This window comes from Cryptotermes secundus, unplaced genomic scaffold (genome assembly GCF_002891405.2).
Source record: "Cryptotermes secundus unplaced genomic scaffold, Csec_1.0 scaffold689, whole genome shotgun sequence".
In the NCBI taxonomy this organism is placed as follows: Eukaryota; Metazoa; Arthropoda; class Insecta; order Blattodea; family Kalotermitidae; genus Cryptotermes; species Cryptotermes secundus.
The window spans coordinates 313361-333265 of NW_019720574.1; the positions used below are offsets into that span (position 1 = coordinate 313361).

The 19905-nt window shown below is 39.1% G+C and overlaps 1 protein-coding gene across 1 annotated transcript in view; it reads right to left on the bottom strand.

Annotated features, from left to right (window-relative positions):
- Positions 1–6502: 6502 nt before the first annotated feature.
- Positions 6503–19905, bottom strand: part of LOC111869458 (nuclear receptor coactivator 2) — a 124662-nt gene continuing 111259 nt past the window's right edge. Inside the window, exons 19-22 of the mRNA XM_023861003.2 lie at positions 13264–13347; positions 7218–7373; positions 6735–6988; positions 6503–6622 (exon numbers count right to left, since the gene is read on the bottom strand). Of these exons, the coding sequence (XP_023716771.1) occupies positions 6503–6622; positions 6735–6988; positions 7218–7373; positions 13264–13347 (614 nt within the window). The remainder of the gene's footprint in view (positions 6623–6734; positions 6989–7217; positions 7374–13263; positions 13348–19905) is intronic.

Consider the following 19905-nt stretch of genomic DNA (forward strand, 5'->3'; position numbering starts at 1 on the left):
CACACACACACACACACACACACTCGCGCATACATACACGCACACACATGGAAAGGTCAACTTGTTTCCAAGAGACAAATTTCTTGTAAGACTGTCATAACTATTACACGCTTCGCAATACCCTGAAGATTGATGATACAAAAGGTTATTTAGAATGAGGCATCACAGAAGCTACCTCAGCAACACAGCTCTGCAATACCCTACATGAGGTTGTATCGGAAAGTTCCCAGACTGTTACTGTTGTTAACTGCCTGGTGAAAGATGGGAGGGGAGGCCAAGGTCACACTTCCAAAAGTCTATTGTATCAGTCTGCCACGTGACACCGTGCTGTGATCACATTGTTTTTACACGAGCGCCTTTTCGACTTCATGTTTCATTTTGTCTGTGATGGATGGATAAATCGAGCAATGTGTCTGCATCAAGTTTTGCATGGAGCTCAGTAAATCTGCTACTGAAACCACTGAAATGCTTCGTGAAGTTTTTGGAGAACATCCTTTCTCAATGACATTCACATTTCAAGGCTGGTCAAGTGCCAGTTGAAGATGACGAACATTCAGGGTGAGCACAAGCAAAATGACAGAAAAAGTTGAAAATATTAGAGAACTCATCCACAAAAACAGTCATGAGCTTACAGACACCACTGGGATCAGTTATGGAGGAGATCTTAACAGAAAATTTTAACATGTGTTGTATTGCTCCTGCAACTCGACAACGCGCCTGCCCACACGTTCCTGAAAATCACAGAGTTTGTGACTAACAGAAACATGGTTATTGCTCCCAATCCTCCCTACTCACTGGACTTAGTCCCCTGAGACTTCACTTTGTTTCTCAAATTGAAAATTAAACTGAAGGGAAGACATTTTGAAGCAGTGTCTGACATCCAAAGAGAATGGCAAGCAATACTCAACAGCATTAAGGAAAATGATTTCCATGGTGCTTTTGAAGTGTGGAAAAAATGAGGGGATCACTGTGTACATTCCCAAGGAGACTATTTTTAAGGAGATGGCAGCCAAAATTGAGCAAGATTAGCCAGAATTTTTTTACCCAGCCCCAAGAACTTTCCCACAGCACCATGTACATGCCAAATTCTATATGCAAACCAGAAGGAATTTTTCCAGTTTTCCTTCACATGAATGACACCATTCATAGATAAATTTGTACTTTTCAGTAAAACATTATTGATATGTATAATGAAACCATGTGTTTTAATTATGTATGGGCTGGAGAGACATTGCTTCACAATACCTATTTCATATATGGAGACTTCATCATGTATCACTGCTCACTGGACATCGACCACAAAAACCACTGGAACGCAACACTTTTCATCCCCCCCCCACATCTTGAAAGTAACAAATGTACATAAAATTTCTATAGTATACAATTATTTAAAATGGGAAGGGGTATAACTTCCACCTGAAATCAGCAAAATGTCAAAAAAGTTCCATTAGGAATACTTTTCGCTAACACACCATAAAGCCAAAACGTTTACAGCTTCTGAAGTCCCTGTAAAAATTCATGCCTTAATTCCCTGAGGGATATAATGAAAATATAAGACAAATACAAACAGTGCACCTTCTGAATGAAAATCGTGTTACCACTGGAGTCAACTTGCTCCATCAAATTCTATATACTAAATTACAGTATGTATCTGATATACAACATCTTTAACAATGAGCTACTCTGTTACAAGGGCCTAATTTGAAATGCAGCACTCAAAATAATGTTGATGAATATGTTCAAACCATAAGGAACTAGACCCTTCATTTAATTAACAGAATATAGAAAAAGTGTCATTATCATTACAAATATCTTTATTTTTAATGTTGTCATTACTACTGGTTTTTGTTTGTGTCGTTGCTGTAATGACGATGACAACAACAATCACATTACTACTGCAATTGTTGAGGTGAAGAGATGTGCTGTACTGCTCCAGCAGAGTGTCCAGTGAGGGAAGTGTGCATGCAAGCCTTCCACTACCTAGACTAAACAGTCCCATTTCATCTGTGTGACTTTCATTTTCACTGTAGTTCTTCGCATGTAAGTCAGTCTGAATGCAGTACATACACAGCTTCCGGCAAGTCCACGTATACTGTGATAACTGCATGAAAGTTAGTACAAACTACAATACTCTCACCAGGCCTCTGTTAGAAGAGGTGTTATCTCCTGTGGTGGAACCTTTTCTACCTGCTACTTACTTACTTACTCATGGAGCTGAGCCCTTCTGGAGGAGCTGCCAATTCTGCAGCTACTCAAGAATTTCCCAGCACTTTATGGAACCCAAAAGTTCATTACTGTGTTCACAAGAGCCCTCCACTGGTCCATATTCTGAGCCAGATCTATCCAATCCATACCATCCTATCTTATCTCTCTAAGATCCATTCTAATATTGTCCACCCACCTATGCATTGGTCTTCCCTGTGGTCTCTTTCCTTCTGGCTTTCCCACCAATATCCTATACGCATATCTCGCCTCCCCCATTCATGCTACATGACCTGGCCACGTCATTCTCCTTCAATCGATCATTCTAATTATACTTGGAGAAGAGTACAAGTTATGAAGCTCCTCATTATGCAGTTTTCTCCAACCTCCTGTCATTTCATCTCTCTTTGGTTCAAATATTATCTTCAGTACCCTGTTCTCAAACACCGTCAGTATTCTACCTGCTACTAGCTATGATAATTCCCTCAGGAACAGACAAGCATTATCACATTCTCAACAAATTGTTTACAGTTAGAAAACAAATACAGTGAAGCCCCTACTCAATGTTCTGCGACTTAAGGTTTTTCTTCATGTAACATTTAATTTCAATGCTCCAAAGTCAATAAACTCAACATTAAAATACCTCCACATAAGATTTTCCTGGGTATAGTTTTCAAATTCCACTGTCCCTAAAGGAACCTTAAACAGGGGTTTCACTGTACAAACTGTTACTCTACCTGAAGAAAGCATTCACTGTTTTGTCATAACTACTCTACATTTCTTTCATGCAGTTACATACAATTCTATGTCTTCAATTTCAGTGAGTAAGGCCTGCTATGATCTGTGCTAGTTTTCTAAAGCATGTAATTCACAGGTGCAGTAAGAGGTGACAATACCATGCAGTATATATTATTTTCAACATACAGCTTGGCGACAGTGTTGGTAATATGAGTGTTAACAAATATGGCGTAGAGATGCACTGTTGCAAAACAAATTAAACTCCATAATTAACTTCACATTAAGACCACCACACAACATACATACATAACAATGAAGAAGTAAGTATCCCTATATGCTGAAGATGGGAAAGAAGACATGGTCAATGAACCACACAAACACCACAGCATGCATTCAGGATGTCTCTACTGTAATAAGGGAAAAGGGTCTTGTTTCTTCATGTGATGTTGAATAAAAACCTTACCCTTGAGGAGGAGAGCCCGGGTTGTGGTGACCCTGACCCGATGTTACCCCAAAGTTGCTTGCTATCACTGGCACCTGTACAGACAGGTCAACAACACAAGAGATGATCATCCCACCATTGTACAACACAAAGGGATATACAGTACTGGTTCCAAAGGAATGCAACATCTCACACTTCATGCACACTTTTGCAGTAACTACTCAGTAGTTTCCTATCCTATAACACTAGCCTCGTTTGACTGAAAGGACAATAATTATCAATATTAACCTCTACAAATAAATTATTTTTCTTAGCATTCTGGTGTTCTCGGACTATGATACCATGCAGTTTAATGGGAAGTTACCAACATTTCTACTCTGAAGGCAGAAGTAGCAGGTTTCTTTGAAATGTTTCTTAGACGCTCACAAAACCACATGGTGTCTTAATCCATATGACTACAATCTTACTTTTAATCACAGTGAAAACCTCAATCTCAAATAACTTTTTCTTATGTTTCATCCACTCTTTTTAACATTTTGCACACGAGAGAACATTTCAGAAAACCCTTGTATGCTTGAAGATATTTCATTTCTTTATGATAAAGCAAATTTCAAGGATCACTCTGTATATGGAGCAGCTCAGTCTCTGCATCACAAAAATACATCTACTAGATTAAAACAACCACATTTTAGATGTGTAAAATATGTCTGAAAAAACTGAACAATCTAGGGAATAAGCTTATGAGAACTGCACACAGGAATACATTTCCTTCCAGGAGCTGTTCAGTCATACCTCTTTTTATCTCAACTTAATTTGAACTAAACTTTCCATTCTTTCTTTCAATGATTCTTGTGTGTTGTTTTCTTTTTTTACATATATTTCCAGCATCAGTGCTTGCAGTTTATTTAAAAATATTGTCAGTAGCTCAGACAGAACAGTGTTGAAAAACTGGATGAAATGGGAAGCATTTTGAAGGGTCCAACTGTTGCCTAATTTAAGGCACATCCTGCCATTTGTACAGAAGAACTCAGGAAAACCACAAAACCCTGTCAGACCAGTGTCCTGGTTGATATTCGAACAGGGCACCTTCTAGCCAACTTGTTCCATTCTGTCTTCATGAAAGGACATTTATTATTAGTTTGTCATAATAAAATTTCATGTTTTACATACAAATTGCAACACAAAATTTCAAAGAGACCAAATAATTTTGCAATCCAATCATTCAGCTACATCATCAAAAGCAAGATCTCGAATTTTATGTGACGTTACAATCACTCTCTAGTTTTTTAATAAGAAATGGAAAATTAAACTCTGTTTTTTTGCCATGTCATCCCTTATATTCGGGTATATACCTCACCAGTTTGCGCTCAGACATACTCAGTTCATGCTTATGTCCCAAGTTTCCTTACATATAATAGCAAGTACAGATAAACTTTGATATATACATAGGAAGATGAAAAGGATTTTGAACTGAAAAGTATCATTTCCCAAATTTACACTGATCCAAATTCTTTTATATCATTTTGATGCGCTACTATGGCCCCAAGGTACTGGTACATACCTTCTGGGATATAGAGCTGAGTAGTCTGTTGAAAGTCAGCCAATGTTTCAGAAGTAACATGTCACCTCCATCTTTAACCAAGAAGCCAGCATAAAGCAGGCTGCAAGCAGACCTCCATACTGGTTTCTTGCTTGGCTTATTCTTTTATATTGAAGATGGACATGACATGTTCCTCCAAAATGTTGACCTTTACTGGACTGCATGGCATTACAGCCCAGAAGACAGAACTTTTTATAACCACTTTTATGATAACCTAAATCATATACAACTTTCAATTATTGTTCCATGGTATTTGTATCTTTACAATAATAAAGTAGCATATTTAGTAGAGAATGCAGATGACACTTTCCACATAAGTTTCATTCTGTCCTGGTTGTTGTGAACTCTTCTACGGTAAAGTGCAAATAAAGCAATCCATTATTTCAAACAATTCTGAACAGGATATGCAGAAACTATTTACACAGCAATGGTATGGTTCTTTAACTCCCCAAAGTTTCATGAACACAATAATACAATACTAAAAGATAAAACCTACTTTCTTACTATAAATGACTAGTTCTAAATTTCAAAAGCAATGTCATGGTGACCTAAATTATTGATACTGTAATAGCAGGACCCAAACTTTCAACATGTCTAATACCAAAACCTGCCACTGGGTATGATCCGAAGCCCAGTTCCAACCACTTTAAAATCTCGTTTCCCAAATTACCATCTTCCTTTACAGTATGGATGTAACCTATGAGCTTTAGTCACCAAAGTCCTGTATCTGATTCTTGTCCTCCTTAACTCAAATACAAGCCCAGCACAACACAACCTCCTTGAATGAATGACATGTACAACATATGAAGTTCTTTACCATGCAATACAGTAGACCCTCGACATAAAGCATGTTAACAGGAAACAGCTTCAGTACTTGTGTTATGAGTGCAACTGACATTTATCTATAGTTCTGTCTCCTGGGATATGATGCCATGTAGTCTAGTGAAAGTCAACTAATGTTTCGGAGGTTCTTCAGGTTCCAAGAATAAGCCAAGCAAGAACCCAGCATGAAGCAGGTAGCAAGCTTTTCATACCTGCTAGTGTGAGAACCTCATATCTGATATTTATCTAATTTGGAATCCCTGTTATTACATACACCATATTTATGCAGTGACTACATTAAGAATATGATCTTACGATACACTTCATATTATGCTTCACCAATGCTACTGGCACAATTCACTGTTAATTACTTACATCTATTTCTCCTTACAACAATATTCATGTTATGTGGTTAGTCAGAGCTGATGACTTCATTCCCCCCCCACAGACATACAGCTCAATATTGGCCAGATGCAGCAAATGAAGGTGTTCACTATCAGCCAGTTCAGTATCGGCCCGTTCGGTATCAGCCTGTTCTAACCACATCATCACTTCTTTAATCTCTTTAGCACTTTGCTCAGTTTTGTTACTATTACTTCCCAAGAATCATCAATATTGTTTTCTCAGTCACTTCCTGTATTACTGGCTGAAGTTCAGTAGCTGTCTTCCCATCATTCATAGAAGCTTCAATATCTTCTTCAATAAACATGCTGCATGACCAGAGTTTCCACATCTAGTTCAGTCAAAGCTGCTGGGTCATCTGTTTCTAAATTATTACTGGGTGCATCACATGCAGACTTGTCATCTTTTCCAGCAGTCTGCAATATTAGCGGGTGTAACTTTCCTCACACAAGCTAACCCAGCTCTGTATCAACAACCTTTAGCACTAACGTCTTTAGAAATTCCATAATTTCCAATCGAGTGTTATACACCTCTACTAAGCAGCTCACCATGACAGTAACCTCTGATTGCTCGAATGATGTGTGCAGCGGTATTCTTTGGCAGAAACTTAGCTCTCATATTTCCATATTTCAATTTCAGAACATCAGCAAGAGTATGTTCTGGACTATGATTCAATAGTAACAATGCCTTTCCTTCCAGCTTCTGGAATGCAAATGGAATCTTACTAATGGTAAAGATCAACTTCAAACCAGGAGACAAAACCACTGCATGCCATTCTAGCACTGAAACCGGTTTTATAGATTACAGAGAGAGAAATTTCATGCTTGTGTGTTTGAAACTCTGGGGACTTTGACTTCTACCAATGCACAATGGTTCCAGCCTGTGAAATCTGGTCTTAAATGGAACACAGCGAGAAGGTCATGCTTTGTTAGTTTTCATACCCCCTTTGCTGGGTGCAATTTAAGATCGAACAATTTGTTTGGAAGCAGCCTGTTGTATATGCTGTTTCACCACAGCTGTACAACTGATCATCAGTGTACTCAACATCTTCAATCACTTCATGCAGAGTTTCAGGAAACTGTTCAGCTGCTGCACTGTCACAAGACACCTTGAGCGTTAATCTGGCACATTCCACGTCGAACCGTCCCCAAAGCCACCCTTCAGAAGCTTTAAATACATCACCTCAACAAAGCAGTCTAATAATAAAACTGCTTGAGCTTTAAGAATTACCCAATTTATAGGCAATCTTTCATTACCCTTTTCTAGGTGCCACACGTAGACATTTCTTCACATAACAGACTTCATGAAACCTAGTCTTCTTCCTTCACATGGAAGATACAAGCAAACATAATCTGCATTCTTCATTCATCGAACTGTGTCTTGTTACTTTTGGAATTCCACGCTCGCAGAATAAACTAGCTTTTGATTTGCCATTCATAACTGATAAAATATCAGGTCCAGTGATTGAGACTAGCTCTTTCTAAGGGGCCCAACTGAGTAGGTTTATCGTTCCCTATCCACCTGAAGACAGAGACAGATCCAGTCTTTTGTCCTTTTGTCTTTTACGTACCAGACGATGGGTGAAGTCCAAAATAAGCCAAAAGAAGTACATTAAAACTGACAGGGTTAAGTGGGACATACATTATTTGTTTAACACAGCCACAAACACATGGCAATAAAGAGAATACTACCCTAACTTGGCACACTTTAACAATGGAACAGAAACAGTTCCTTTAAGCAGCATGGTAACCCTAAATATAAATTGTGAAAATGAACACAGCTTATGTACATTTGCCTTCCTGATGACCAGTCTTGTGCCATTAACACAGGTACACACATTCATTCAGAATCAGTACTGCACAATGCACAGAGCTAATCAGGTTAGTGTACACATCACACCTTGTCCCCAACACCAAACACAGCAATCTATACAGGACTGAAGCCAATCATGTAAAATTTGTATGATTTCAAGTACTCACTGTGATATCAAGATTAAGTATGGTCTTCTGAGATATGACACCATGAAGTTTGGTATATGGGTTGTAAGGCTTCAGAGGAATCAGCTGCTTCAATCATCAGGGAAGAAAATGGAAGCACAACGTTCCTCGAAAATGCTGGTTCATATCCACCAAACTCCATGCTGTCACATGTCAGATAACCATATTCTTCATGCACAACTTGTATCTTTTCAACATTAATATTTACATTTTTATGCCCCCTCCCATACATGCATGCACACCTGTCTCATAGGCAACCTCAATCAACATTCTACTACCTAGCCACATAGGAGGTGTGTTCAAGAAGTTCCCAAAATTTGTCCATACATAATATCTTTCTCTTCATAGAGCTTACTGAACATTATCTCCTTCAAGCTAGTCCCCCTGCACAGAAATGCACCTCACCCACCCCCTTTTCCACTTTTGGAAGTACTGTTTGAAGGATGCTTGTGGTATCGCCTTCAAGTCATTCATCGCGTTAGTGATGATGTCTTCCACTGTCTGAATTCTTCTTCCTTTAAGGATAATATTGTAACGTGTCTCGTTACTGAAGACGCCGTTCGGATTGTTAATTGGTTTATTCAACAACCTACAAGTAACGGCTACAATTAATTATGACAATGTTGCAGGGTTTCACAATTTATAACCCTATTCGCAAATCAAATCACTCTATTGTCAGTATACACGTTTTTATCACGAGGGAGGTATACAAGTGCAACTGTATCACACGCTCCCAATTGTTACTCGGTTATCAGGAACTATCACTGATTCTCGCACACACGTCCGTAACTCGTAACTTGCGAACTGAGAACTCACTCGTGAACTCGTAATTCAAGAACTAACTGTGAATAGTCTTCACTGCTCCATATCTAGCCTTGTTCCGGACAACACAGAAAACAGCCACGTAATAGGCACTGCTGTTATTACCGTCGTCTCTCGCAACCACTGTTTACCCGCTTTGCCTAGCAACCGCTGTTTACTCGCATTGCGTAACAACCAGTGTGCTGGGACTCTGCTCGCTTCGGCACATCAATGGCTGGCGGAGGGGGGGGGGCGTCATCCATATCGTAACGCGTCACACTGCTCCCTTCTTAAGGCTGTTTAGGGAATAGACAAAACTCAGGAGGGGAGAGGTCAGATGAAAACAGAGGTTGTGGGGGTAGAGGTAAGAAGTCAATTTTTTTTTTGCCAAGAATTGTTTAACTGACAATGCTGTGTGAGCAGGCACATTATCGTGATGAAGCAGCCAGCTTCCTGCATTCCGCAGACATCTCAGAACCGCCAGATAAACTTATTGTCTGACCTTACTTCAGGAGCGAATTCATAATGCACAATGTCTTGATGGGGGGGGAGCACTGTGTTCATTCACAAGTGCATCTGTCATGCTTTCTTGAGCCAAGGCAAAGCAAAACTCCAGTATGAAGGCGCTGTTTGGGTTCAACTTCACAATTTAAACCCATGTCTCCTCAATGGTAATGACATTCGGTGGAGACTTTCAGAGATGGAAAATCATTACAGTTTCTGATAATCAGTCAAGTCTCTTCACATAAATTTTGCTGAGACCCAAGGCATTCCAAAATCTTCCATTCAAATTATGTGGCATGAACCAATGGATATCCCAAACTTTTACATAATTTCTTGGAAAGTCAGTCGAAGATTTGCACGGATGTTTTCCACATGGACAATCAGAGATTTGGATCTTGAAGCTGAAGCTCTGCCAGATTGTCTATCATCATCCATTTAAGTTCTTCCATTTTTAAAACATCTGAATCATTTGTAGGTCACTGTCTGCCTCAAGGCATCACGGCCATAACCTTCATGCAAAAAGTTAGGCATTTCTGCATCTATTTTCCCTACTGTGAAACAAATTTAACACAAATCCTTTGCTCCTTTACTGACTCCATACTGAACACTATGAAAGAACAACACACTCAGTCACAATGGTTATAAAAACTAAACAGAATGTCTGATCTACTTGCAAAAAAAGGCTTGTGTTAATAGGTCATAAGGTCACTCAAGCTCCATGTCGTAATTTCGGGAACTTTTTGAACACACCTCATATGTTTGCACATTTAATTCTGGACACAGGACTGCACCCCTCTTACACGAGACGTTAATTATACCAGACTCAATTTTCTGGTATAATTATCACCACATTGGAAATCACACATTCATACTTGATTAGAAATAAAAGAGATAAAGGTAAAAGACTGGAACTAAGGTCCACTATGAGCCTTGGCCTTCTTGTGAAGATACAACCCGTTTTCCTTCATCTACGACAGCAGCCCCAGCTGCTTTACTCCCCAGGAATGGGTGGCAGTACCCACTGGACAGGAGGCTGGGTGTGCCCAGAACTGGTCTGGACATAGGAGCAAAGGGAAAATCTCTACTCCCTCCAGGAACTGAATCCCATTTCCCTGCTCATCCAGCCCAAGGCCTGGTCACTATACTGAGCTGTGTGGCTCCCAGTGAAAATAAAGAACACACAAGATTTGAGTATTTCAGAAAGCGCACGTCTATGACATAAAAGGCAATATCAACAGCAGCTACAGTGTCACGTAACATCTGCTGCAAAACAAGGGCAAAACAAGCCTAAGTATCTGAAACTGAATCCAAAAATGAAGAACACATTTGTCAATAGTAGTTACCACATTCCATACACGTCGAAATGTACAGCAGAAACCCTAAACTAAATTCTGTCTTATGCAAACAAAGGAAACTATCCAATACCTCACGGTTTCCCTTAAAAGGCAAAAAAGGTAAAGTTTTTCCTGTGCTTAACTAATTAAGCACTATGCCATGAAGGTGTATGGGGGACTGGATGTATAGATCCACATTTTCTTTGCCTCGGAACTAGCTGGAGGTGAATGGTCAGCTTCACACCCCTGCTGCTTTACCCCAAGGAAAATGCTCCCCGGTACCCATTGGATAAGAGGTTGCGTAGACCCCAGAGCCGGTCTGGACGACGTGGAGAAGTGAAAATTCTTGTCCCTACCAGGCATGATTTCTCTTTCATGGAAAAAAGTGTCTTTAATACAAACATATGTGTAGTGAGTAGTACAGACATTTCAGATGTGATTGTTTGACCCAATGGAGGATTCACCACCATTAGTACAACTGCTTTTCTGTGCTGACAGCATATCTTACAATGATAACTAACTAGTGTAAAATCTGTCAATGTAGCACACAGCTAAATGCAGATATCAGACATTCTGACAGACATGCTTGACATAGTCTCTCTCTCTCTCTGTTAATTTCTTCTAAAGTACATAGAAATGTACCTTTTATATTTCCTGTTTCCTTCTGCAGACCTAAAACATAATATCTAACAGTGTTATGAAATTTATTCTGCACTCGTGCCAAAATATATGGCACCCACAGAGGTCTGGGTGATGTGCTGCAGTGCGGTAGTTTCTGGTTGTAATGTGAGTTCCTATTCCCTATCTCCTCCGTAATTACATGAATATATAAGTGCTAAAACCTTCTCAAGCAATCAGCTGTGTTAGTGTTCAGTTAAAAACCAGTGTTTCAGAAATCTCCAACTCCATCAATCATCAGCTGATGCAATGAATGACCATATGTTACTGGTATATCAACGACATATAGTCAATTGTCATACCGACCCTGATAATGGTTGACTTTCAACGGAATACACGGCATTATTTCCCAGAAGACAGACCTCTTCATAACCATCACTGTGAGAACCTCAAATCCTATACAGCTTCTACATTCCTTGAGTCTCAGCTACTGACAAATCCCCATCAGAGTGTGTATTCTGTGTGCTGACAGCAGTCAAGTACTGGAGGAACTCTTGGGCACGTTTATGTACAAGACAAGTCAACATAACCTTTACATCACATCTGATACTTTCACAGTGAGTGCAATGAAACCTTCTTGGGCCATCAGTGACATAAACATGATATGATGTGATGAATCCTTGTAGATGTAGCTGGAAAGTTTCCAAAACATCAGAAATTTGCTCCACATTTTCATGGCTGATTGCCAGAAAAGATGTCATGACAACCTTAATGGCTGTTACATGCATTGTGTAAGCTTAGTTTGAGAAGACCGCCCTGAGGCAACAGCAGCAGAACACACACAAGACTGCTTCACACAAAGAGAGGAAGGCTAAGTAAGACATCCCTTAGTACTAACCAAGCATGCCAGATAGTGCCTTCAACATTCACTCAGCAGTGTAACCTCCTCCTCACAGTATCGGAAATGATCACCTTATTTTAATAACTTCATAACAAAACATGTGTCTTCAGTATATTTGGTCATTGTTTAAATTAATACAACAAAAATCACCCCATTCAGAAGAATTAAATTAAGGCATTCAATTGAATGAACCAGGGTAACACACAGGAACAGAATGTAAAGCAAAACCACTTCAAAACAACACACAAAGAAAAGTAAGTTGTGAGATCTGAGGTTCTCATGGTGGCAAATATTAAGATTACAATCTTCCGGGCTGTAATACCCTGCAGTATGGTCAATGGTTACCAGACTACACAGAGTCACATTCCAAAAGACTAGAAATTTTAATCTAATAATCTTCAAGTGTGACTGAAGCTATTCACTAAGTGTGATGTTCCTTCATGCTGTCTTACATTCCTATTACAATCAAAATAAACAGAGATGCTACACTTTACACAGAAATACCATAATAACTATGCACACTAACCTGTTTCTACACCTTCAATAATGATAAATTACCTACATTTCAAATCCACAAAAGTAGAATATAACCCAATGTAACATACAGACTGAGGTACAAGGAAGCAGACATAGTATGGAAAGTTTCACGTTACTGGCATAAAGATCATAGTCACATGATAATGAATTAACCACTATAAACTACATAGTGAAACCACTGACAGAGACTTCAAACTAAACAGGACGTTAAACAGCAGTATGCACACTTCAGGGCAGAGTCTGAGGTAAAACAAACCTGAAGTATGACTTAAAATGTTATGTGGACCAATGGTGGTCCAAAAATTGTACAATATAATATTCAGTAATATCAAACAATTGCTCTGATTCAACAGCCAGTCATTCACCTGGCATCATGAACAGANTCCGGGCTCCAACAACAGCACGTAACTCCTGCCGCACATACTCCGACGATATCGTATTGTTACCACCTGAAAGACAGCATATATACTCAAAGTAAACTGTAATGGCAAAGGGCCACCAATAAGTTATAACATGCACATATATGGTAGGTTCAAAACTTCTGGACCAGAAGTGAATACAGCAACACTGTCAGAGGCAGACTGCTCCTGTGTATGTCCCCTACACACAGCATAACTGTTATGACTGCAATGTGTGATAGGTCCCAGAAACCACTGTGTAGAAGATTCAGAACAGGAAAAATGGATCTTCTCAATTTGCACAACAACATCAGATTCTGGCAGTTACTGGAAAAATCAGGGATGGAAATGCTGAAAATGCTTCAGATAGACGATGCCAAACAAAGAATGGCCCAAAGATGCACGAGTTCAAAGACAGTTTGGAATTTGAAGACAATCTGCACAGTAGATGGCTTGCTGCAGCAGGAAATGAGTGCAACAGACATGTTCGGGAAGTTGTGCGTTCTGATCATGAGAGGACAGAAGCAATTACGCATGTCAGAATTTCAGTTTCCAGCTGCCACATCATATGAGGCACCTGAAGAAATGTCACATCTGCCAACATACAGTACCAAGAATGCTGGCATGGGAACAATGCAACACCATGTAAGGGACAGTAATCAGCTTATCGCTGCAGTAGAACACTGTGAGCTTTCTTTGAATGATCATCACAGACACAATATTGTCACCAGGAGCATTCTTCCTTGACTGACAGGACACCATGCACCATAACTTTGTTGCTTTGAGTGCTACAATCAAGGTGGACACATACAAGGAGCTGCCTGTCTATCCATAGAAGGCATTCTGCCTGAACTGTTCCAATCTATGACTGATCAAAGACTGGGTGCCACTGCATAGTAATGGCATGGCTGTCAGTGCTGGAGTAGCTTGCCAAGTAAAAAAAAATATTCTGAACGCCCCTGTGCCATTAGATTCAAGACACAGCTTCTGTTCCAGAGTGTTCTGAAGCTACCTCACATTTCCAGTCTACCAAATGCTACATTTCAAATTACACAGAAATAAAATCACTATTAATGATTGGAAGAAGACTTATTTCCTTAATTTTACAATTTACTTTCTTGTATTCAAGCATTACTGTCATTTAGTGCCTGATTTTTCTTTCTCAGTGGAAGACTGAAGAAGTAAACTGATGCACAGGAAGAATACTTGATGACAACTTACTATAAATTCACAATAAAGAAAAAACTTTATGTTGCTGAATCATAGATTTGGGGCCAAAATGTATGTATATTGCTTTACTCCAATACTGTACTTTTGAAAACAAGGAATTATAACAAATATTACATTTATACTCAACTAAAAAATTACACCAGCCATTACCATTAACAGTATTTTACCACATCAGATGTCATTCATACATGACAAATATCACATCTCTAATCCCAAAGCTACTAATTTATTTCACAATAATACAGTACAATATAAAATGTTATAGCAGTAAACTTTCCTGAAGGACTGAGCATGAACTGTACAACCATTTTACAAATTCACTCATTCTTGTGTAGCACATTTTGCCCTAATTGAGATCTCCTTACTACTACAGAATTGACAGCCAGGTTTTACCTTGGCAGCATGTGCTTGTTCAACAGACCCCGGCAAGCCTAATGTCACACTGTTCACAGTTTAAATCTAGCCACCAGCACTGCAGCAACAGATTTAAATCCAGACAATAATGAGAGAGAGTGAATGAGTGAGCGAGTATGTGTGTTAGCAGACGATTAGTGTCACTGCATATATCTCTATACAGGGTGATTCCCGAGGAGTTACCACCACTTGTGGAGCTCATTTCTGAAAACATTTTGGGCAAAAAATGTCATATAAACCTGGGTCCTATACTCAATATTAACAGAGTTACGTTCGTAATGTGAAGGTTTCTAAATTTTAATTTTAAATACAAAATGGCATTATTTTAATGCATTTATTGTCACAAAAAGAAATTAATTCTATGGACTTGATTCTCTGTAGTTCAATTTTGCAAAGTCTTACAGAGATTACAACACATTTTCAAAAATTCCATCCTCCACTTCGATACACTTGTCCGCACATTTGTGAACCAGGCACGTTGCTCTACGTAGGTGCACACTGTTATCTCTGATTTCCATAGCAGCATGCATGATGTGAGCAAGTAGTTCCTCACGCGTTTGTGCCTTCCTTTGGCAAACAATGTCCTTCATCCATTCCCAAAAGCAGTAATCTAATGGGGAAAGGTCTGGCGATCAGTTCACAGTAGTGTGTTTCCAATTACGAACTTAACTTTGTAAATACTGAGTAGAGGACTCAGGTTTATATGACTTTTTGCTCAAAATGTCTTCAGAAATGAGCTCCATAAGTGGCGGTAACTCCTCATGAATCGCCCTGTATATGATTCCCAACACTGTTCTTCTTTATACAATCACTGCCCTTCTTCCAGTCCTTTCCCTGCTACTGCATCATACCACACATCCCTTCCTATCCGTGTAACTGTTGGTGGTCTCCCTCTTCACCCTCCTTGGTTGTATCCACTCAAGCACTTGCTTGGACAGCCTACTGTCTGCCATTCGTTGGACACATCCAAGCATTTTTATATCATCCCAAGTATAATATTAAGCCATTTTATCATACTGTGACCCTGAAGACTGTATTGCTTTAACCTTTATCGGACGGGCCATTTAATTTCCGGTAGGGGCAGCTGGACGGAGTTTATTTAAATGCCCGCCTTCTAGGGCAATGAAATTGTAAGCATGTTTCTAAAAATGGTGTGATTTCTACATTTTTTATGATAAACGAACGAAATGAATGCTCATTTAATGTAGAAAGAATATAGAATCAGATATTCTAATTTACAGATTTTAATATCTGTAAAAAATTTTTACACTGATTCCCAAAATAAAAATTCCCGAAATTCGTACATTTTCTGCACCATGCGTTCTAGCAGTGTAATACATTTTCTGCACCATGCGTTTTAGCAGTGTAAGTCCTTGTGGCGACTTCACATTCAATGATGTCTCTTGTTGACGCTTATTTATTGTATGGGACATTTCGGTATGCATGACTGTATGCGTCTCAAATCACTCGCTGTTTAATGTTTTAGAAAGATAGGGAGTTAATTCTCGGAATATGGTGTTGCCAGATTGGTCATTCGTTCATTCATTGCAGTCAAACCATTGTGTTTGTAATGATTTTGAAACATCGCAATGTAAGTTTAGCCACCCATGACATCATGAAATAGATATTGGGTTCAGCCAAGTCGTGAATGAGATTTTTGTATGTGTGGGCTCGAGGTTAAGATTTATAGCTTCTTATCGTGGTCTAAGCACAGAGATTCACTGCTAGAGAGCCGTATACATGACGTCGTATGGAACATACTGAAATTGAGTAACAGCTGTTCAATGACACAGTTTCGGACTGCTATTAAACCGATTCTGAAAGGGGCGAGCAAAGTTGGGGTTCTGATTCCGCGGACAAAGGGTCATCACCTTCGTCGGCAACTTGGGGACCGCCAGACCAGTGTGGCTGGAGAGGTGTGAATAATTATTCGGGTGTAGCTGCAGGGATAAATATCACTGCAGCTCGACATCACTGGCCTGCTTCCTCTAAATCGCAACTGAGGTGTCGTGTCTGCTTTTCGGGTGGGAAGCGGTCTAGCGTTCGTACGAAGTGGGTGAGCTGCGACATCGGACTCTGCATTTCGGAATGTTTTCGGCAGTACCATACGAAGGCCACATTACCACAGATGAAGCAGGAGGGAAGGCTGTTTCCTCATGAAGATGGTGAACATATATCACGTAAGTAGAGCAAAAATTTAATTTTAATTTAATTTTAAAAAAATCTTTACACGCGTGCAATGCGTGAAATCATATGAGGTCGTTCGGCCACAAGACGTCGGTAGATTACAATAGATCACGCAGGAGGGAAGGCTGTCACCTTATAAAGGTTGTGACCAAAAATTATGTAAATAGAACAACAATTTATATTTTAAATTTAATTATAAAAAAAATCTTTACACGCGTGGAATGCGCGACATCATATGATGTCGTTCTTCAATTTGTCCTTACTTTTAACGTCATATGACGTTGCTAGATTATATTAGATCATGCAGGAAGGAAGCCTGTCTCCTTATAAAGGTGGTGACCAAAAATCATGTAAATAGAACAACAATTTATATTTTAATATAATATTAAAAAAAATCTTACACGCGTGCAATGCGCGAAATCATATGATGACGTTCGTCCGATAAAGGTTAATTATCTTGCTGATCATCCCCACAGATCCACTTACATTGTATGTAATTTTTATACTTATTTTCCTGTAATATGATGGTGAATTCCATTTAGTGAGGTATTTCATGTCTGCATTTAAACACACTTTAAAAATAATTATATAAATACAGTCCACTTCTTTAAAAATGCTTATACATCAAATGTACAAAATCCACCACTTCACACAGACACACTGCTGTACAACCATCATACTCAGTACTTCAGTTCTGTATGCAATTAGATGTCAACCAAGCCACTGATTAAAAATGGAAGGACTAAAAGATAGCTTTGGGACCAAGTTTACTCAAGATCCTTTCAACAGCCAACTGCATAGACCAGCTATACATCTAACAAAGGCAGACAATGTTAGACAACTTGAACAATGTTGAAAAACTTGTTCATTCCAGATCACCACCATAAAGAAAATGACAGAAAAAGAGCATACAAATGATTTGAAAAAAATATGTATTTCCAGTGTACTACAGTCATCAGTGACGTCAGATTATAACAACAAAATACAGCCTTTAAATAAATAAGTTTACAACATTGTTCACTATATTCTTAAAGCTTTGAGTAAACTTATGTAATGTACACATATAGAAATAAAAACAAGTTTCTTCACAAATGTACCTATTAGAATATGAAACAGATACATCACATTTACCCACATAAAACATTTAATTTTCCACATGGTCAAGACCTGGCTGTATGTCCACAGTCTATATCATTGTGAGGCTGATTATATACAAGACATACTGCTGAAGTGACAATCCATCCCATGTACCAACCATCACAAAGCACAAATATCAGTGTTACCAGGAAGCACATTCACTGTCTGACCTGTAGTGTATGTCAGTGTTGCTGCTGTGAAAGCCAAAGGAAGCCAAGTGAGTGCAACATGTGGGGTGTTCCTGTGTATAAGTGCTGCTAGGCTTTGTTCTCTTTCATGTGTACATGCTGACAGATGAAGAAGAAAGCATACCACGCTCTGATCTTTACATAAGTTCACAGTACATGAAATGGCAAAACTACTGAGAGGTAGCTACTGGTAATCACTTCTGAGGGCAGCAGTCAGGGATGTGTTACCTAACCTGTACATGTTGTATATTCTTACACAAAATGTAGAACCATATTTATAACCTCTGATTGTAGTAAATTTCATACGCTTGTTCTCACTGTTCTTAACTGCCATATTAAAAGTGATCTCCACCACCACCCCACACACACACACACAAAAAAACTGTCCTGCAAAATTTATTACAAAAGCAAACCTCATATTTCTCCTTTAAAGTCATAACTTTATACAACATTCTGAACTTCATTTTCAATGGTGGATAATACGTTCCTATCTCAGAAGACTGCGATGCTAGCAAAGCTGCAAAGAGGGGTATACGATGTGGTACCTGTACTAATGTTTCTCATCCAGTGCAAGAGAGCAAGATGCTACAAGTGCCAGAAGAACCAGTACAACACATGACGATGACGATGATGATGCTGTCATTGTTGTCATGGTCACTATTATTATTTAGTTGCTATTATCACTGTCATTGCAACAATCAGAGTATATTTCTGTTGCCCAGAACTCCTCTACGTTAACTCATCCAGACTTTATAAACAATTCAAAGAAAATCTGCAACCCTATACTACAGCAGATCTACTAGCATTTATGATAATATACTAACATACTGGTTAGGCTGAATCTTTCAACAATTCAATCTAGGCAACAATACCTTGATGCTCCATCTGTTATTAGTGTTTTTAAAAACAAACGTAGCCCCTCAGCCATTTTTATACTGTTTGTTTACATATACCTATTAGGTTAATCAGGGACCTTACTATTTTGCATATGCACCACTGTGAAAAGGTTAGTCCCCAGCCAGTGGTGTCATTGTGCCAAAGGCAGTCTGCAGATATATCAGTATTTTTAGCAAGGAGTTAATTTTGTTAACTAAGTCTATAAATAGCATGTGTAATAATGTATAATGTCTGTTTGTTCAGACTCTTTATCTTTGATTATATAATTTAGTCTCTAGTATGTTCCCTGCTTTGTTAGTATCTACTGACATCTTCTTTATTATGTACAGTGCGTACAATCAAGTGCGTGCCGCGGCTGCAATTTGCTGTGAGTCATACCACCGCAGAACGGATGCAGTCGAGGGGAAGAGTTGCAACTCCTCCCCGCGACTGCATCCGTTCTGCGGTCGTATGACTCACGGCAAATTGCAGTCGCGGCGCGCACTTGATTGTACGCACTGTACTTCTTTGAAGTCCTTGCCTGCAATCAGCTCCGTAGCTGCTGTCAAGTACTTTA